The sequence below is a fragment of the Microchirus variegatus genome (genome assembly GCF_963457635.1).
Source record: "Microchirus variegatus genome assembly, chromosome: 9".
NCBI lineage: Eukaryota > Metazoa > Chordata > Actinopteri > Pleuronectiformes > Soleidae > Microchirus > Microchirus variegatus.
This window is the reverse complement of record NC_139810.1, coordinates 2,005,029-2,027,520: the sequence shown is the minus strand read 5'-3', so window position 1 is coordinate 2,027,520 and position 22,492 is coordinate 2,005,029. Positions and strand designations below refer to the sequence as shown.

General features: G+C 31.7%; 1 protein-coding gene across 4 annotated transcripts in view; it reads left to right on the top strand.

Moving 5' to 3' along the window:
- Positions 1-22,037, top strand: part of tns2a (tensin 2a) — a gene marked incomplete at its 5' end in the record, with an annotated part of 84,352 nt that extends 62,315 nt beyond the window's left edge. For 3 of the 4 annotated variants that reach the window (XM_083894622.1, XM_083894621.1, XM_083894624.1), the window contains 4 exons: positions 17,852-18,020; positions 18,100-18,168; positions 18,359-18,388; positions 19,365-22,037. In XM_083894622.1, coding sequence (XP_083750748.1) covers positions 17,852-18,020; positions 18,100-18,168; positions 18,359-18,388; positions 19,365-19,503 — 407 coding nt within the window. In that variant the 3' untranslated portion in view covers positions 19,504-22,037. The remainder of the gene's footprint in view (positions 1-17,851; positions 18,021-18,099; positions 18,169-18,358; positions 18,389-19,364) is intronic. The other variant, XM_083894623.1, reaches the window with a different exon arrangement.
- Between the last annotated feature and the right edge of the window lie 455 nt (positions 22,038-22,492).

Below are 22,492 nucleotides of genomic sequence, written 5' to 3'. Positions count from 1 at the left end.
CATTGAGGTCGACGACATAGTATAGTATGACGTTCTGTCACATTTTGGTCTAAAAAAACGTTTTTAAATTTTTTTCCGATTTTGGACGACATAGTATAGTATGTCGTTTTTGTCAAATTTTGGACCAACATTTTTTATTTAAAAAATGGTCAGATTTTGACCGAAATAGTGTAGTATGACATTGAGGTCGACGATATAGTATAGTATGACGTTCTGTCACATTTTGGGCCAAATATTATGTTTTTTTAAATTCAGATTTTGGACAACATAGTATAGTATGTCGTTTTTGTCAAATTTTGGACCAAAATTCTTTTTTCAAAAAAATGGTCAGATTTTGGACGAAATAGTGTAGTATGACATTGAGGTCGACGACATAGTATAGTATGACGTTCTGTCACATTTTGGGCTAAAAAAATGTTTTTTAAATTTTTTCCGATTTTGGACGACAACGTATGTGGTTTTTTTCAAATTTTGGACCAAAACTTTTTTTTTCAAAAAAATGGTCAGATTTTGGACGAAATAGTGTAGTATGACATTGAGGTCGACGACATAGTATAGTATGACGTTCTGTCACATTTTGGGCTAAAAAAATGTTTTTTAAATTTTTTTCCAATTTTGGACGATATAGTTTTGTCAAATTTTGGACCAAAATTCTTTTTTCAAAAAAATGGTCAGATTTTGGACGAAATAGTGAAGTATGACATTGAGGTCGACGACATAGTATAGTATGACGTTCTGTCACATTTTGGGCGAAAAAAATAATTTCAAAAGATTTTCCGATTTTGGACGACATAGTATAATATGTCGTTTTTGTAAAATTTTGGACCAAAACATTTTTTTCAAAAAAATTGTCAGATTTTGGACGAAATAGTGTAGTATGATATTGAGGTCGACAACATAGTATAGTATGACGTTTTGGTCACATTTTGGGCCAAATATTTTTTTTTTTTTAAATTCAGATTTTGGACAACATAGTATATAGTATGTCGTTTTTGTCAAATTTTGGACCAACATTTTTTATTAAAAAAATGGTCAGATTTTGGACGAAATAGTGTAGTATGACATTGAGGTTCGACGACATAGTATAGTATGACGTTCTGTCACATTTTGGGCTAAAAAAATGTTTTTTAAATTTTTTTCCAATTTTGGACGACATAGTATAGTATGTCGTTTTTGTCCAATTTTGGACCAAAACATTTTTTTCAAAAAATGGTCAGATTTTGGACGAAATAGTGTAATATGACATTGAGGTCGACGACATAGTATAGTATGACGTTCTGTCACATTTTGGGCTAAAAAAATGTTTTTTTAATTTTTTTCCAATTTTGGACGACATAGTATAGTATGTCGTTTTTGTCGAATTTTGGACCAACATTTTTTATTTAAAAAATTGTCAGATTTTGGACGAAATAGTGTAGTATGACATTGAGGTCGACGACATAGTATAGTATGACGTTCTGTCACATTTTGGGCTAAAAAAAATGTTTTTAATTTTTTTCCGATTTTGGACGACATAGTATAGTATGTCGTTTTTGTCCAATTTTGGACCAAAACATTTTTTTCAAAAAATGGTCAGATTTTGGACGCAATAGTGTAATATGACATTGAGGTCGACGACATAGTATAGTATGACGTTCTGTCACATTTTGGGCTAAAAATATGTTTTTTAAATTTTTTTCCAATTTTGGACGACATAGTATAGTATGTCGTTTTTGTCAAATTTTGGACCAACATTTTTTTATTTAAAAAATTGTCAGATTTTGGACGAAATAGTGTAGTATGACATTGAGGTCGACGACATAGTATAGTATGACGTTCTGTCACATTTTGGGCTAAAAAAATTTTTTTTAAATTTTTTTCCAATTTTGGACGACATAGTATAGTATGTCGTTTTTGTCAAATTTTGGACCAACATTTTTTTATTTAAAAAATTGTCAGATTTTGGACGAAATAGTGTAGTATGACATTGAGGTCGACGACATAGTATAGTATGACGTTCTGTCACATTTTGGGCTAAAAAAAATGTTTTTAATTTTTTTCCGATTTTGGACGACATAGTATAGTATGTCGTTTTTTGTCAAATTTTGGACCAACATTTTTTATTTAAAAAATGGTCAGATTTTGACCGAAATAGTGTAGTATGACATTGAGGTCGACGACATAGTATAGTATGACGTTCTGTCACATTTTGGGCTAAAAAAATGTTTTTTAAATTTTTTTCCAATTTTGGACGACATAGTATAGTATGTCGTTTTTGTCAAATTTTGGACCAAAATTCTTTTTTCAAAAAAATGGTCAGATTTTGGACGAAATAGTGTAGTATGACATTGAGGTCGACGACATAGTATAGTATGACGTTCTGTCACATTTTGGGCTAAAAAAATGTTTTTTTAATTTTTTTCCAATTTTGGACGACATAGTATAGTATGTCGTTTTTGTCCAATTTTGGACCAAAACATTTTTTTCAAAAAAATTGTCAGATTTTGGACGAAATAGTGTAGTATGACATTGAGGTCGACAACATAGTATAGTATGACGTTTTGGTCACATTTTGGGCCAAATATTTTTTATTAAAAAAATGGTCAGATTTTGGACGAAATAGTGTAGTATGACATTGAGGTCGACGACATAGTATAGTATGACGTTCTGTCACATTTTGGGCTTAAAAAAATGTTTTTTAAATTTTTTTCCAATTTTGGACGACATAGTATAGTATGTCGTTTTTGTCAAATTTTGGACCAAAATTCTTTTTTCAAAAAAATGGTCAGATTTTGGACGAAATAGTGTAGTCTGACATTGAGGTCGACGACATAGTATAGTATGACGTTCTGTCACATTTTGGAAAAAAAAATAATTTCAAAAGATTTTCCAATTTTGGACGACATAGTATAGTATGTCGTTTTTGTCCAATTTTGGACCAAAACATTTTTTTCAAAAAATGGTCAGATTTTGGACGAAATAGTGTAATATGACATTGAGGTCGACGACATAGTATAGTATGACGTTCTGTCACATTTTGGGCTAAAAAAAATGTTTTTACTTTTTTTCCGATTTTGGACGACATAGTATAGTATGTCGTTTTTGTCAAATTTGGACCAACATTTTTTATTTAAAAAATGGTCAGATTTTGGACGAAATAGTGTAGTATGACATTGAGGTCGACGATATAGTATAGTATGACGTTTTGGTCACATTTTGGGCCAAATATTATGTTTTTTTAAATTCAGATTTTGGACAACATAGTATAGTATGTCGTTTTTGTCAAATTTTGGACCAAAATTCTTTTTTCAAAAAAATGGTCAGATTTTGGACGAAATAGTGTAGTATGACATTGAGGTCGACGACATAGTATAGTATGACGTTCTGTCACATTTTGGGCTAAAAAAAATTTTTTTTAAATTTTTTTCCAATTTTGGACGACATAGTATAGTATGTCGTTTTTGTCCAATTTTGGACCAAAACATTTTTTTCAAAAAATGGTCAGATTTTGGACGAAATAGTGTAATATGACATTGAGGTCGACGACATAGTATAGTATGACGTTCTGTCACATTTTGGGCTAAAAAAATGTTTTTTAAATTTTTTTCCAATTTTGGACGACATAGTATAGTATGTCGTTTTTGTCAAATTTTGGACCAACATTTTTTATTTAAAAAATTGTCAGATTTTGGACGAAATAGTGTAGTATGACATTCAGGTCGACGATATAGTATAGTATGACGTTTTGGTCACATTTTGGGCCAAATATTATGTTTTTTTAAATTCAGATTTTGGACAACATAGTATAGTATGACGTTCTGTCACATTTTCGGCTAAAAAAAATGTTTTTTAAATTTTTTTCCAATTTTGGACGACATAGTATAGTATGTCGTTTTTGTCCAATTTTGGACCAAAACATTTTTTTCAAAAAATGGTCAGATCTTGGACGAAATAGTGTAATATGACATTGAGGTCGACGACATAGTATAGTATGAAGTTCTGTCACATTTTGGGCTAAAAAAAATGTTTTTAATTTTTTTCCGATTTTGGACGACATAGTATAGTATGTCGTTTTTGTCAAATTTTGGACCAACATTTTTTATTTAAAAAATGGTCAGATTTTGACCGAAATAGTGTAGTATGACATTGAGGTCGACGATATAGTATAGTATGACGTTTTGGTCACATTTTGGGCCAAATATTATGTTTTTTTAAATTCAGATTTTGGACAACATAGTATAGTATGTCGTTTTGGTCAAATTTTGGACCAAAATTCTTTTTTCAAAAAAATGGTCAGATTTTGGACGAAATAGTGTAGTATGACATTGAGGTCGACGACATAGTATAGTATCACGTTCTGTCACATTTTGGGCTAAAAAAAATGTTTTTTAAATTTTTTTCCAATTTTGGACGACATAGTATAGTATGTCGTTTTTGTCCAATTTTGGACCAAAACATTTTTTTCAAAAAATGGTCAGATTTTGGACGAAATAGTGTAATATGACATTGAGGTCGACGACATAGTATAGTATGACGTTTTGGTCACATTTTGGGCCAAATATTATGTTTTTTTAAATTCAGATTTTGGACAACATAGTATAGTATGTCGTTTTGGTCAAATTTTGGACCAAAATTCTTTTTTCAAAAAAATGGTCAGATTTTGGACGAAATAGTGTAGTATGACATTGAGGTCGACGACATAGTATAGTATGACGTTCTGTCACATTTTGGGCAAAAAAAATAATTTCAAAAGATTTTCCGATTTTGGACGACATAGTGTAATATGTCGTTTTTGTAAAATTTTGGACCAAAACATTTTTTTCAAAAAAATTGTCAGATTTTGGACGAAATAGTGTAGTATGACATTGAGGTCGACGACATAGTATAGTATGACGTTCTGTCACATTTTGGTCTAAAAAAACGTTTTTAAATTTTTTTCCGATTTTGGACGACATAGTATAGTATGTCGTTTTTGTCAAATTTTGGACCAACATTTTTTATTTAAAAAATGGTCAGATTTTGACCGAAATAGTGTAGTATGACATTGAGGTCGACGATATAGTATAGTATGACGTTCTGTCACATTTTGGGCCAAATATTATGTTTTTTTAAATTCAGATTTTGGACAACATAGTATAGTATGTCGTTTTTGTCAAATTTTGGACCAAAATTCTTTTTTCAAAAAAATGGTCAGATTTTGGACGAAATAGTGTAGTATGACATTGAGGTCGACGACATAGTATAGTATGACGTTCTGTCACATTTTGGGCTAAAAAAATGTTTTTTAAATTTTTTCCGATTTTGGACGACAACGTATGTGGTTTTTTTCAAATTTTGGACCAAAACTTTTTTTTTCAAAAAAATGGTCAGATTTTGGACGAAATAGTGTAGTATGACATTGAGGTCGACGACATAGTATAGTATGACGTTCTGTCACATTTTGGGCTAAAAAAATGTTTTTTAAATTTTTTTCCAATTTTGGACGATATAGTTTTGTCAAATTTTGGACCAAAATTCTTTTTTCAAAAAAATGGTCAGATTTTGGACGAAATAGTGAAGTATGACATTGAGGTCGACGACATAGTATAGTATGACGTTCTGTCACATTTTGGGCGAAAAAAATAATTTCAAAAGATTTTCCGATTTTGGACGACATAGTATAATATGTCGTTTTTGTAAAATTTTGGACCAAAACATTTTTTTCAAAAAAATTGTCAGATTTTGGACGAAATAGTGTAGTATGATATTGAGGTCGACAACATAGTATAGTATGACGTTTTGGTCACATTTTGGGCCAAATATTTTTTTTTTTTTAAATTCAGATTTTGGACAACATAGTATATAGTATGTCGTTTTTGTCAAATTTTGGACCAACATTTTTTATTAAAAAAATGGTCAGATTTTGGACGAAATAGTGTAGTATGACATTGAGGTTCGACGACATAGTATAGTATGACGTTCTGTCACATTTTGGGCTAAAAAAATGTTTTTTAAATTTTTTTCCAATTTTGGACGACATAGTATAGTATGTCGTTTTTGTCCAATTTTGGACCAAAACATTTTTTTCAAAAAATGGTCAGATTTTGGACGAAATAGTGTAATATGACATTGAGGTCGACGACATAGTATAGTATGACGTTCTGTCACATTTTGGGCTAAAAAAATGTTTTTTTAATTTTTTTCCAATTTTGGACGACATAGTATAGTATGTCGTTTTTGTCGAATTTTGGACCAACATTTTTTATTTAAAAAATTGTCAGATTTTGGACGAAATAGTGTAGTATGACATTGAGGTCGACGACATAGTATAGTATGACGTTCTGTCACATTTTGGGCTAAAAAAAATGTTTTTAATTTTTTTCCGATTTTGGACGACATAGTATAGTATGTCGTTTTTGTCCAATTTTGGACCAAAACATTTTTTTCAAAAAATGGTCAGATTTTGGACGCAATAGTGTAATATGACATTGAGGTCGACGACATAGTATAGTATGACGTTCTGTCACATTTTGGGCTAAAAATATGTTTTTTAAATTTTTTTCCAATTTTGGACGACATAGTATAGTATGTCGTTTTTGTCAAATTTTGGACCAACATTTTTTTATTTAAAAAATTGTCAGATTTTGGACGAAATAGTGTAGTATGACATTGAGGTCGACGACATAGTATAGTATGACGTTCTGTCACATTTTGGGCTAAAAAATTTTTTTTTAAATTTTTTTCCAATTTTGGACGACATAGTATAGTATGTCGTTTTTGTCAAATTTTGGACCAACATTTTTTTATTTAAAAAATTGTCAGATTTTGGACGAAATAGTGTAGTATGACATTGAGGTCGACGACATAGTATAGTATGACGTTCTGTCACATTTTGGGCTAAAAAAAATGTTTTTAATTTTTTTCCGATTTTGGACGACATAGTATAGTATGTCGTTTTTTGTCAAATTTTGGACCAACATTTTTTATTTAAAAAATGGTCAGATTTTGACCGAAATAGTGTAGTATGACATTGAGGTCGACGACATAGTATAGTATGACGTTCTGTCACATTTTGGGCTAAAAAAATGTTTTTTAAATTTTTTTCCAATTTTGGACGACATAGTATAGTATGTCGTTTTTGTCAAATTTTGGACCAAAATTCTTTTTTCAAAAAAATGGTCAGATTTTGGACGAAATAGTGTAGTATGACATTGAGGTCGACGACATAGTATAGTATGACGTTCTGTCACATTTTGGGCTAAAAAAATGTTTTTTTAATTTTTTTCCAATTTTGGACGACATAGTATAGTATGTCGTTTTTGTCCAATTTTGGACCAAAACATTTTTTTCAAAAAAATTGTCAGATTTTGGACGAAATAGTGTAGTATGACATTGAGGTCGACAACATAGTATAGTATGACGTTTTGGTCACATTTTGGGCCAAATATTTTTTATTAAAAAAATGGTCAGATTTTGGACGAAATAGTGTAGTATGACATTGAGGTCGACGACATAGTATAGTATGACGTTCTGTCACATTTTGGGCTTAAAAAAATGTTTTTTAAATTTTTTTCCAATTTTGGACGACATAGTATAGTATGTCGTTTTTGTCAAATTTTGGACCAAAATTCTTTTTTCAAAAAAATGGTCAGATTTTGGACGAAATAGTGTAGTCTGACATTGAGGTCGACGACATAGTATAGTATGACGTTCTGTCACATTTTGGAAAAAAAAATAATTTCAAAAGATTTTCCAATTTTGGACGACATAGTATAGTATGTCGTTTTTGTCCAATTTTGGACCAAAACATTTTTTTCAAAAAATGGTCAGATTTTGGACGAAATAGTGTAATATGACATTGAGGTCGACGACATAGTATAGTATGACGTTCTGTCACATTTTGGGCTAAAAAAAATGTTTTTACTTTTTTTCCGATTTTGGACGACATAGTATAGTATGTCGTTTTTGTCAAATTTGGACCAACATTTTTTATTTAAAAAATGGTCAGATTTTGGACGAAATAGTGTAGTATGACATTGAGGTCGACGATATAGTATAGTATGACGTTTTGGTCACATTTTGGGCCAAATATTATGTTTTTTTAAATTCAGATTTTGGACAACATAGTATAGTATGTCGTTTTTGTCAAATTTTGGACCAAAATTCTTTTTTCAAAAAAATGGTCAGATTTTGGACGAAATAGTGTAGTATGACATTGAGGTCGACGACATAGTATAGTATGACGTTCTGTCACATTTTGGGCTAAAAAAAATTTTTTTTAAATTTTTTTCCAATTTTGGACGACATAGTATAGTATGTCGTTTTTGTCCAATTTTGGACCAAAACATTTTTTTCAAAAAATGGTCAGATTTTGGACGAAATAGTGTAATATGACATTGAGGTCGACGACATAGTATAGTATGACGTTCTGTCACATTTTGGGCTAAAAAAATGTTTTTTAAATTTTTTTCCAATTTTGGACGACATAGTATAGTATGTCGTTTTTGTCAAATTTTGGACCAACATTTTTTATTTAAAAAATTGTCAGATTTTGGACGAAATAGTGTAGTATGACATTCAGGTCGACGATATAGTATAGTATGACGTTTTGGTCACATTTTGGGCCAAATATTATGTTTTTTTAAATTCAGATTTTGGACAACATAGTATAGTATGACGTTCTGTCACATTTTCGGCTAAAAAAAATGTTTTTTAAATTTTTTTCCAATTTTGGACGACATAGTATAGTATGTCGTTTTTGTCCAATTTTGGACCAAAACATTTTTTTCAAAAAATGGTCAGATCTTGGACGAAATAGTGTAATATGACATTGAGGTCGACGACATAGTATAGTATGAAGTTCTGTCACATTTTGGGCTAAAAAAAATGTTTTTAATTTTTTTCCGATTTTGGACGACATAGTATAGTATGTCGTTTTTGTCAAATTTTGGACCAACATTTTTTATTTAAAAAATGGTCAGATTTTGACCGAAATAGTGTAGTATGACATTGAGGTCGACGATATAGTATAGTATGACGTTTTGGTCACATTTTGGGCCAAATATTATGTTTTTTTAAATTCAGATTTTGGACAACATAGTATAGTATGTCGTTTTGGTCAAATTTTGGACCAAAATTCTTTTTTCAAAAAAATGGTCAGATTTTGGACGAAATAGTGTAGTATGACATTGAGGTCGACGACATAGTATAGTATGACGTTCTGTCACATTTTGGGCTTAAAAAAATGTTTTTTAAATTTTTTTCCAATTTTGGACGACATAGTATAGTATGTCGTTTTTGTCAAATTTTGGACCAAAATTCTTTTTTCAAAAAAATGGTCAGATTTTGGACGAAATAGTGTAGTCTGACATTGAGGTCGACGACATAGTATAGTATGACGTTCTGTCACATTTTGGAAAAAAAAATAATTTCAAAAGATTTTCCAATTTTGGACGACATAGTATAGTATGTCGTTTTTGTCCAATTTTGGACCAAAACATTTTTTTCAAAAAATGGTCAGATTTTGGACGAAATAGTGTAATATGACATTGAGGTCGACGACATAGTATAGTATGACGTTCTGTCACATTTTGGGCTAAAAAAAATGTTTTTACTTTTTTTCCGATTTTGGACGACATAGTATAGTATGTCGTTTTTGTCAAATTTGGACCAACATTTTTTATTTAAAAAATGGTCAGATTTTGGACGAAATAGTGTAGTATGACATTGAGGTCGACGATATAGTATAGTATGACGTTTTGGTCACATTTTGGGCCAAATATTATGTTTTTTTAAATTCAGATTTTGGACAACATAGTATAGTATGTCGTTTTTGTCAAATTTTGGACCAAAATTCTTTTTTCAAAAAAATGGTCAGATTTTGGACGAAATAGTGTAGTATGACATTGAGGTCGACGACATAGTATAGTATGACGTTCTGTCACATTTTGGGCTAAAAAAAATTTTTTTTAAATTTTTTTCCAATTTTGGACGACATAGTATAGTATGTCGTTTTTGTCCAATTTTGGACCAAAACATTTTTTTCAAAAAATGGTCAGATTTTGGACGAAATAGTGTAATATGACATTGAGGTCGACGACATAGTATAGTATGACGTTCTGTCACATTTTGGGCTAAAAAAATGTTTTTTAAATTTTTTTCCAATTTTGGACGACATAGTATAGTATGTCGTTTTTGTCAAATTTTGGACCAACATTTTTTATTTAAAAAATTGTCAGATTTTGGACGAAATAGTGTAGTATGACATTCAGGTCGACGATATAGTATAGTATGACGTTTTGGTCACATTTTGGGCCAAATATTATGTTTTTTTAAATTCAGATTTTGGACAACATAGTATAGTATGACGTTCTGTCACATTTTCGGCTAAAAAAAATGTTTTTTAAATTTTTTTCCAATTTTGGACGACATAGTATAGTATGTCGTTTTTGTCCAATTTTGGACCAAAACATTTTTTTCAAAAAATGGTCAGATCTTGGACGAAATAGTGTAATATGACATTGAGGTCGACGACATAGTATAGTATGAAGTTCTGTCACATTTTGGGCTAAAAAAAATGTTTTTAATTTTTTTCCGATTTTGGACGACATAGTATAGTATGTCGTTTTTGTCAAATTTTGGACCAACATTTTTTATTTAAAAAATGGTCAGATTTTGACCGAAATAGTGTAGTATGACATTGAGGTCGACGATATAGTATAGTATGACGTTTTGGTCACATTTTGGGCCAAATATTATGTTTTTTTAAATTCAGATTTTGGACAACATAGTATAGTATGTCGTTTTGGTCAAATTTTGGACCAAAATTCTTTTTTCAAAAAAATGGTCAGATTTTGGACGAAATAGTGTAGTATGACATTGAGGTCGACGACATAGTATAGTATCACGTTCTGTCACATTTTGGGCTAAAAAAAATGTTTTTTAAATTTTTTTCCAATTTTGGACGACATAGTATAGTATGTCGTTTTTGTCCAATTTTGGACCAAAACATTTTTTTCAAAAAATGGTCAGATTTTGGACGAAATAGTGTAATATGACATTGAGGTCGACGACATAGTATAGTATGACGTTTTGGTCACATTTTGGGCCAAATATTATGTTTTTTTAAATTCAGATTTTGGACAACATAGTATAGTATGACGTTCTGTCACATTTTGGGCTAAAAAAATGTTTTTTAAATTTTTTTCCAATTTTGGACGACATAGTATAGTATGTCGTTTTTGTCAAATTTTGGACCAACATTTTTTATTTAAAAAATTGTCAGATTTTGGACGAAATAGTGTAGTATGACATTCAGGTCGACGATATAGTATAGTATGACGTTTTGGTCACATTTTGGGCCAAATATTATGTTTTTTTAAATTCAGATTTTGGACAACATAGTATAGTATGACGTTCTGTCACATTTTGGGCTAAAAAAAATGTTTTTTAAATTTTTTTCCAATTTTGGACGACATAGTATAGTGTGACATTTTTGTCAAGTTTTGGACCAAAAAAACGTTTTTTTTAATAATTGTCAGAATCAAAAACGACATAGTATAGTATGTCGTTTTTGTCCAATTTTGGACCAAATTTTTTTTCTCCAGAAATGGTCACATTTTGGAGATATAGTATAGTATGACGTACTACATAGTATAGTGTGACGTTTTTGTCAAGTTTTGGACCAAAAAAACGTTTTTCAAAAAAATTGTCAGAATCAAAAACGACATAGTATAGTATGTCGTTTTTGTCCAATTTTGGACCAAATTTTTTTTCTCCAGAAATGGTCACATTTTGGAGATATAGTATAGTATGACGTACTACATAGTATAGTGTGACGTTTTTGTCAAGTTTTGGACCAAAAAAACGTTTTTCAAAAAAATTGTCAGAATCAAAAACGACATAGTATAGTATGTCGTTTTTGTCCAATTTTGGACCAAATTTTTTTTCTCCAAAAATGGTCACATTTTGGAGATATAGTATAGTATGACGTACTACATAGTATAGTGTGACGTTTTTGTCAAGTTTTGGACCAAAAAACGTTTTTTTTAAAAATTGTCAGAATCAAAAACGACATAGTATAGTATGTCGTTTTTGTCCAATTTTGGACCAAATTTTTTTTCTCCCAAAATGGTCACATTTTGGAGACAAGGTATAGTATGACGTACTGCATAGTATAGTGTGACGTTTTTGTCAAGTTTTGGACCAAAAAAACGTTTTTTTTAAAAATTGTCAGAATCAAAAACGACATAGTATAGTATGTCGTTTTTGTCCAATTTTGGACCAAAATTTTTTTCTCCAAAAATGGTCACATTTTGGAGATATAGTATAGTATGACGTACTACATAGTATAGTGTGACGTTTTTGTCAAGTTTTGGACCAAAAAAACGTTTTTCAAAAAAATTGTCAGAATCAAAAACGACATAGTATAGTATGTCGTTTTTGTCCAATTTTGGACCAAATTTTTTTTCTCCAAAAATGGTCACATTTTGGAGATATAGTATAGTATGACGTACTACATAGTATAGTGTGACGTTTTTGTCAAGTTTTGGACCAAAAAAACGTTTTTCAAAAAAATTGTCAGAATCAAAAACGACATAGTATAGTATGTCGTATTTGTCCAATTTTGGACCAAATTTTTTTTCTCCAAAAATGGTCACATTTTGGAGATATAGTATAGTATGACGTACTGCATAGTATAGTGTGACGTTTTTGTCAAGTTTTGGACCAAAAAAACGTTTTTTTTAAAAATTGTCAGAATCAAAAACGACATAGTATAGTATGTGGTTTTTGTCCAATTTTGGACCAAAATTTTTTTCTCCAAAAATGGTCACATTTTGGAGATATAGTATAGTATGACGTACTGCATAGTATAGTGTGACGTTTTTGTCAAGTTTTGGACCAAAAAAACGTTTTTCAAAAAAATTGTCAGAATCAAAAACGACATAGTATAGTATGTCGTTTTTGTCCAATTTTGGACCAAATTTTTTTTCTCCAAAAATGGTCACATTTTGGAGATATAGTATAGTATGACGTACTGCATTGTATAGTGTGACGTTTTTGTCAAGTTTTGGACCAAAAAAACGTTTTTTTTAAAAATTGTCAGAATCAAAAACGACATAGTATAGTATGTGGTTTTTGTCCAATTTTGGACCAAAATTTTTTTCTCCAAAAATGGTCACATTTTGGAGATATAGTATAGTATGACGTACTACATAGTATAGTGTGACGTTTTTGTCAAGTTTTGGACCAAAAAAACGTTTTTCAAAAAAATTGTCAGAATCAAAAACGACATAGTATAGTATGTCGTTTTTGTCCAATTTTGGACCAAATTTTTTTTCTCCAAAAATGGTCACATTTTGGAGATATAGTATAGTATGACGTACTACATAGTATAGTGTGACGTTTTTGTCAAGTTTTGGACCAAAAAAACGTTTTTCAAAAAAATTGTCAGAATCAAAAACGACATAGTATAGTATGTGGTTTTTGTCCAATTTTGGACCAAATTTTTTTTCTCCAAAAATGGTCACATTTTGGAGATATAGTATAGTATGACGTACTACATAGTATAGTGTGACGTTTTTGTCAAGTTTTGGACCAAAAAAACGTTTTTCAAAAAAATTGTCAGAATCAAAAACGACATAGTATAGTATGTCGTATTTGTCCAATTTTGGACCAAATTTTTTTTCTCCAAAAATGGTCACATTTTGGAGATATAGTATAGTATGACGTACTGCATAGTATAGTGTGACGTTTTTGTCAAGTTTTGGACCAAAAAAACGTTTTTTTTAAAAATTGTCAGAATCAAAAACGACATAGTATAGTATGTCGTTTTTGTCCAATTTTGGACCAAATTTTTTTCTCCAAAAATGGTCACATTTTGGAGATATAGTATAGTATGACGTACTACATAGTATAGTGTGACGTTTTTGTCAAGTTTTGGACCAAAAAAACGTTTTTCAAAAAAATTGTCAGAATCAAAAACGACATAGTATAGTATGTGGTTTTTGTCCAATTTTGGACCCAATTTTTTTTCTCCAAAAATGGTCACATTTTGGAGATATAGTATAGTATGACGTACTACATAGTATAGTGTGACGTTTTTGTCAAGTTTTGGACCAAAAAAACGTTTTTTTTTAAAATTGTCAGAATCAAAAACGACATAGTATAGTATGTGGTTTTTGTCCAATTTTGGACCAAAATTTTTTTCTCCAAAAATGGTCACATTTTGGAGATATAGTATAGTATGACGTACTACATAGTATAGTGTGACGTTTTTGTCAAGTTTTGGACCAAAAAAACGTTTTTCAAAAAAATTGTCAGAATCAAAAACGACATAGTATAGTATGTCGTTTTTGTCCAATTTTGGACCAAATTTTTTTTCTCCAAAAATGGTCACATTTTGGAGATATAGTATAGTATGACGTACTGCATTGTATAGTGTGACGTTTTTGTCAAGTTTTGGACCAAAAAAACGTTTTTTTTAAAAATTGTCAGAATCAAAAACGACATAGTATAGTATGTGGTTTTTGTCCAATTTTGGACCAAAATTTTTTTCTCCAAAAATGGTCACATTTTGGAGATATAGTATAGTATGACGTACTACATAGTATAGTATGACGTTTTTGTCAAGTTTTGGACCAAAAAAACGTTTTTCAAAAAAATTGTCAGAATCAAAAACGACATAGTATAGTATGTGGTTTTTGTCCAATTTTGGACCAAATTTTTTTTCTCCAAAAATGGTCACATTTTGGAGATATAGTATAGTATGACGTACTACATAGTATAGTGTGACGTTTTTGTCAAGTTTTGGACCAAAAAAACGTTTTTCAAAAAAATTGTCAGAATCAAAAACGACATAGTATAGTATGTCGTTTTTTGTCCAATTTTGGACCAAATTTTTTTTCTCCAAAAATGGTCACATTTTGGAGATATAGTATAGTATGACGTACTACATAGTATAGTGTGACGTTTTTGTCAAGTTTTGGACCAAAAAAACGTTTTTCAAAAAAATTGTCAGAATCAAAAACGACATAGTATAGTATGTCGTATTTGTCCAATTTTGGACCAAATTTTTTTTCTCCAAAAATGGTCACATTTTGGAGATATAGTATAGTATGACGTACTGCATAGTATAGTGTGACGTTTTTGTCAAGTTTTGGACCAAAAAAACGTTTTTTTTAAAAATTGTCAGAATCAAAAACGACATAGTATAGTATGTCGTTTTTGTCCAATTTTGGACCAAATTTTTTTCTCCAAAAATGGTCACATTTTGGAGATATAGTATAGTATGACGTACTACATAGTATAGTGTGACGTTTTTGTCAAGTTTTGGACCAAAAAAACGTTTTTCAAAAAAATTGTCAGAATCAAAAACGACATAGTATAGTATGTGGTTTTTGTCCAATTTTGGACCCAATTTTTTTTCTCCAAAAATGGTCACATTTTGGAGATATAGTATAGTATGACGTACTACATAGTATAGTGTGACGTTTTTGTCAAGTTTTGGACCAAAAAAACGTTTTTTTTTAAAATTGTCAGAATCAAAAACGACATAGTATAGTATGTGGTTTTTGTCCAATTTTGGACCAAAATTTTTTTCTCCAAAAATGGTCACATTTTGGAGATATAGTATAGTATGACGTACTACATAGTATAGTGTGACGTTTTTGTCAAGTTTTGGACCAAAAAAACGTTTTTCAAAAAAATTGTCAGAATCAAAAACGACATAGTATAGTATGTCGTTTTTGTCCAATTTTGGACCAAATTTTTTTTCTCCAAAAATGGTCACATTTTGGAGATATAGTATAGTATGACGTACTGCATTGTATAGTGTGACGTTTTTGTCAAGTTTTGGACCAAAAAAACGTTTTTTTTAAAAATTGTCAGAATCAAAAACGACATAGTATAGTATGTGGTTTTTGTCCAATTTTGGACCAAAATTTTTTTCTCCAAAAATGGTCACATTTTGGAGATATAGTATAGTATGACGTACTACATAGTATAGTATGACGTTTTTGTCAAGTTTTGGACCAAAAAAACGTTTTTCAAAAAAATTGTCAGAATCAAAAACGACATAGTATAGTATGTGGTTTTTGTCCAATTTTGGACCAAATTTTTTTTCTCCAAAAATGGTCACATTTTGGAGATATAGTATAGTATGACGTACTACATAGTATAGTGTGACGTTTTTGTCAAGTTTTGGACCAAAAAAACGTTTTTCAAAAAAATTGTCAGAATCAAAAACGACATAGTATAGTATGTCGTTTTTTGTCCAATTTTGGACCAAATTTTTTTTCTCCAAAAATGGTCACATTTTGGAGATATAGTATAGTATGACGTACTACATAGTATAGTGTGACGTTTTTGTCAAGTTTTGGACCAAAAAAACGTTTTTCAAAAAAATTGTCAGAATCAAAAACGACATAGTATAGTATGTCGTATTTGTCCAATTTTGGACCAAATTTTTTTTCTCCAAAAATGGTCACATTTTGGAGATATAGTATAGTATGACGTACTGCATAGTATAGTGTGACGTTTTTGTCAAGTTTTGGACCAAAAAAACGTTTTTTTTTAAAATTGTCAGAATCAAAAACGACATAGTATAGTATGTGGTTTTTGTCCAATTTTGGACCAAAATTTTTTTCTCCAAAAATGGTCACATTTTGGAGATATAGTATAGTATGACGTACTGCATTGTATAGTGTGACGTTTTTGTCAAGTTTTGGACCAAAAAAACGTTTTTTTTAAAAATTGTCAGAATCAAAAACGACATAGTATAGTATGTGGTTTTTGTCCAATTTTGGACCAAATTCTTTTTTCTCCAAAAATGGTCACATTTTGGAGATATAGTATAGTATGACGTACTACATAGTATAGTGTGACGTTTTTGTCAAGTTTTGGACCAAAAAAACGTTTTTCAAAAAAATTGTCAGAATCAAAAACGACATAGTATAGTATGTGGTTTTTGTCCAATTTTGGACCAAATTTTTTTTCTCCAAAAATGGTCACATTTTGGAGATATAGTATAGTATGACGTACTACATAGTATAGTGTGACGTTTTTGTCAAGTTTTGGACCAAAATTCTTTTTTCTAAAAAATGGTCAGATTTTGGACGAAATTGTGTAGTATGACATTGTGATCGACGACATGACGTTTTGGACAACATAGTATGTTCTGTTTTTGATTGCTTTACTCTACCTCTTCTGAATAACAGTCACCTCAGATGGGATTTGAACTCACAAACTGTGGCACAAGAGTCCAGCTCCTTATCCATTAGGCCACCTGAGTTTTAGAGAGCTTTAGGAATAACATACAGATCTTAGACGTTTTGGTCAGATTTAGACCAAAAAAAAAAAAAATCAAAAAAATGGTCCAATTTTGAACGACAAATTAGAGCATGACGTTTTAGTCAAATTTTGGACCAAAATCTTTATTTCAAAAAAATAATCTGATTTTGGACGAAATAGTGAAGTATGACATTGAGGTCGACGACATAGTATAGTATGACGTTCTGTCACATTTTTGGGATAAAATTTTTTATTTTTTTTTAAATGGTCCGATGTTGGACGAAATAGTGTAGTATGACATTTTGGTCGACGACATAGTATAGTGTGACGTTTTTGTCAAATTTGGGGGCGACCTACTTAAGTGTGACTTTTTTTTTTGTCTCACTTTGAACGTCTTACTAAACTGTGACAGCAGGTGGTGCTGTGCCCTCGACTCACCTTTCATGTGCTGATGTCTCTTGAAGTCGTACGATGAAGTCTCGATCGGATGCGAAATGTTTCCACTAAGAAGTTTTGAAGAATTCGGAGTGGAGTGGAACTGAGTTGGAAAACAAGAATATGAAACTCATTTAAAAAGTTGAACGTGTTCTTTCCCCCCCCCCAGCCTGTAACGTCCTCTACCTGAACTCCGTGGAAACCGAGTCTCTGACCGGCCCCCAGGCCATCGCCAAGGCCACGGGCGCCACGCTGGGTCGTAGCCCTCGTCCCGCCGCCACCGTCGTTCAGTTCAAGGTGACGTCGCAGGGAATCACGCTGACCGACAGCCAGAGGAGGTAAAACCCAGAGATCACTGAGTGAAGCAGGCAGAGGCTTGATGAGGTGACGTCACTGAACTGTTGGGTCTTTTTTCAGGGTTTTCTTCAGGAGACATTATCCTGTGAGCAGCGTGACCTTCAGCAGCATCGACCCTAAAGACAGGAGGTCAGAATTATTCTTCTATCACACATATATCACACACATCCACTCATTTTCATCTGTGATGATTCGCTCTTTGCATGGATCGTTTTGACGCATGAGCGACGAGAGAGCGCCGCGACGTCGTAGCGATGTTTGCTAGCATGATTCTCAGCTCGTGCTCGTGTGTGTGTGTGTGTCTCTCTCTCTACTGTAGGTGGACACACTCAGACAACACCTCTGTGAAGTAAGTTCTGCTTGTGATCATGAGCATGATTTAAATAAAGACTTAAGTGTTCGGTTAAAGCCTCTGCATGGCTCTGGACTGTGAACGTGTGAATGTTGAAGAATGAAATGTCTACGGTGGCCTGGAAATGAGAAACAGCACATTTAAAAAAGACTTTGACAAGTGGTTTGAACTTCCAGGCCACCGTACTAGCATGGTCCTTTACGACAGTCTGATTTACGGAGTGGAAACTGTGTCGTATACAAATAGAAAAATTCTATATTCCATAATTCTATAAATTCTTATATTCTTCTTCTTCCTGATGTTTTTTTTGTTTGTTTGTTTTACCTTTTCGGTTTTTACTTCTTTGTCAAATTTTGGACAGAATATAATATTTTTTTGACTTATTGTCAAATTTTGGACAAAAATGTTTATTTTTTACTTTGTCAAATTTTGGCCAAAAATATTTTTAAAATTGTTTCTGTCAAATTTTGGACACAATTTTTTTTTTTAACTTTTTTTTTGTAAAATTTCAGACAAAAACTTTTTTTTGTAAAATTTTGGACAAATACTTTTTTTGTAAAATTTTGGACACATTTTTTTTTGTAAAATTTTGGACACAAATTTTTTTTTGTAAAACTTTGGGCAAACTTTCTTTTTTGTCAACTTTTGGACAATTTTTTTGACAATTTTCTGTTTTTTTTTTAATTTTGGAAGACATACTAAAGTATGACTTTGACAAATTTTGTACAAAATCTCTTATTTTACTTTGTCAAATTTTGGACAAAAATATAATTTAACTTTTTTGTTTTTGTAAAATTTTGGAAACATTTTTTTCTTTCTTACTTTTTTGTCAATTTTTTTTTTCACTTTTTTGTTTTTGTCAAATTTTGGACACATTTTTTTTTCTTACTTTTCTGTCAAATTTTGGACTAAAACGTTGTTTTATCAAATCTTGTATGACTGTTTGTTTGTGTTGTTTTTTCTTACCTCTCAGGGTTTTCGGTTTCGTAGCGAAGAAGCCCGGCAGCCTGGCGGAGAACGTGTGCCACGTGTTCGCAGAGCTGGACCCCGAGCAGCCGGCGTCCGCCATCGTCAACTTCATCAACAAAGTCATGCTGTCGCAGCGGCGCTAGAGCGTTTTCGAAGAGAGCGTAAACGAAAACGCCGCGACTTTTGGATGGACGAGGAGTTTCCTGGACGGTTCTAAATAAAACATGGTGTAAATACGTTCATAGAGTCACAGGATCACGGCTGACGTTCAGTTTCCTCCTCTCACGTTTTTACGAAAGTCGGAATTGAAAATATAAAAACGTGTAACTTTTTTTGATTTTCCGGCATAAAAATGTGTAATTTTTATAGCGAAAACAACACCAACCCAGACAGATTAGCCACTTCTTCTCTAATCTTTGGTAATAATGTGTGTTTTCTGGGCTGGTAATAGTGTCCTGTATGTGGTTCACCACATGGTGGCGCCACTGAATCATAGCTTTACTCTGATTGGTTGTAAAAGTTGACGCATGAACGCAATAATGTCATTTTCTGACTTCATAGCGACGGCGTTATTCGACCTCATGACTGATAATGAGACTCTTTAAACATTAAAAGGTATAGTTCAGGGTTTTTTGAAGTTTGGATTTCTCACTCTCCCGCACCAAAGTCCACAGAGGAAACCGTCGTTTTTAGCTCACAGAGACTCTGGAGCTGCCGCTCTACGTCTGACTCGTTTGATACGTTATCGTCACTTAAATAAAAGAAATAACGCACAAAAATCACTGATTTTCTCTGTGGACTTTGGTGTTGGGAGAGTGAGAGGTTTACAATCCTCCAGCAGGAAAAGTCTTTCCTATTCAGTGGTAAATAAACTTAAAAAAAAATAGAAAATATGTTTATGTTTAAATTTCGGGAGGTTTTTGTAGATTTTAGAAATCCACTCACTCTCCCACACCAAAGCCCATAGAGAAAACCAGTGATTTTAACATCACACAGGAGTTCACAGGAGTTGTTGATCCACTGCTGCCTCCATCACTGACTTCAAATGACTGATTTTGTGAATTCGGCTTTTGAAAACCTTCATTCGGATTAAAAGCAGTGACACAAAGTGACCACACGAGGCACACATGTGTGTGTAAAGGTCAATAAGTGCCTTTTGTTTGTGTTGTGAGTGTGTTTTTTAGTTTGTACACACACACACTTTTACTGTACATACACTTTGTCATCGGAGCGTGAGACAATAACTGTCGCACAAAAACAAACGGGAACGTGAGGTTTTTTTTGTAATTTTTTGAACAGAAATGCGTGCGACGGGAGTTTAGCGCGCGCGCACGTCGATGTGGGCGTGTCCCATTTACGACGAAGGAATCGTTACGCCCTCTTTTTTTACTTAGAGATTTAAAACGTAAAATGTACGTGAAACAAGGAAAAAGCACGGACGGGTGCTAAGAAACACTTAGAACGCACGACGCTAGCGCCCTCTACGGATATTATTGTGTTATGTTTATTTATTATTTGACAATGAATACAAAATTTATATCAACATCTGGAATCGCCGCACGATACGATATTTACGTCACGATAAAGTGAAGGAAAGCTTAAGACTAAGAGTTTGTGAAACTGCACCAAAGCCCATAGAGAAAATCAGTGATATCACGATAATTATTGTGACATTATCGCGATATTATCACGTTATTCTTGTGATATTATCACGATAATTATTGAGACATTATCGCGATATTATCACGTTATTATTGTGATATTATCGTGATATTATTGTGACATTATCGCGATATTGTGACATCGCTGTATTATTGTGACATCGCAATATTATCACGTTATAATTGTGACATTATCGCAATATTATCACGTTATTATTGTGAAATCACGATATTATTGTGACATTATCGCGATATCACGTTATTATTGTGACATTATCGCGATATTTTATCACGTTATTGTGACATTATCACGATATTATTGTAACATCTCGATATTATCACGATATTGTGACATTATTGAGATATTATCACGTTATTGTGATATTATCACGATATTATTGACATTATCGCGATATTATAACGATATTGTGACATTGCGATATTATCACGTTATTGCACTTGTAACATCCGTTAAAAAATGACATACCAATAAAAAAAATCAAGCGCCACTCAAATTATCGCGATATTTTACCGTATCGGTCGACTCTAATAAGTCGGCAAAACAATTTTTTTGTTTCACGGCAGAAGAGGCTAAACGACTGCGAAGGAAAAAACGTACACGTCGGAATAGGTTGTCGTTAAAAAAAAAAAAAATTGCGATATATCGTGAAAAAAAATCGTAAAGACAAAGTTAACCAAAGACAAAGCACTCTTGTATTAATAAGCTTCTTTTTTTATATCCAGTTATATTTTTGTACTTATTGCTTCTTGTACTTGTTTTTATTATTATTATTATTATGCTTCATATTTACTGTGTTTGTTATAAACCAAAGTAGGAGAAGAAGTAAAAAAAACACTACTCGTGTATCACAGCGTTAATATATTATGGTCTGTTTGTGTTGATCTCTATAATATGTAGTAATATATTTTCACATGCAGCTACAGGAACCGTGTATGAGACATTTAAATATGTACGCAGATACAAAATGAAGAATAAATAAAGTGAAATCACGTGGTACCCGAGGATTTATCGCCTTCATTTGGTTTATTATTTATATAAAAGTGATTTTTTATCAACATTTACATTTATTTTTTTATCACTTTTCCCACATGGAAAGAAAAAAAAATTAACCAGCCACTTTATTAGGTACACCTGTGTCTTCTCATTAACATAATACCCTACATTGAAAGCACACAGTGTGAATTTTAATATAAAGTAAAGACAAAATATTACTCGTTTTTGCTCAATTTAAGTCTGTATTTGTTGTAATTTCAAATTATGGTGGTGAGTAAATATAAAGGGGTAAAAAAAAACACTTAATTTTGAGCCTAATCTGTGTTTTAAGTGATTAAAATCTCAATTTTTAATAAGTTTCCCCACACACACACACAGGATGATTTCCAGTTGTAAACAAAGGAATAATTTAACCTGCCACTTTATTAGGTACACCCGTTTCTTCTCATTAACAAA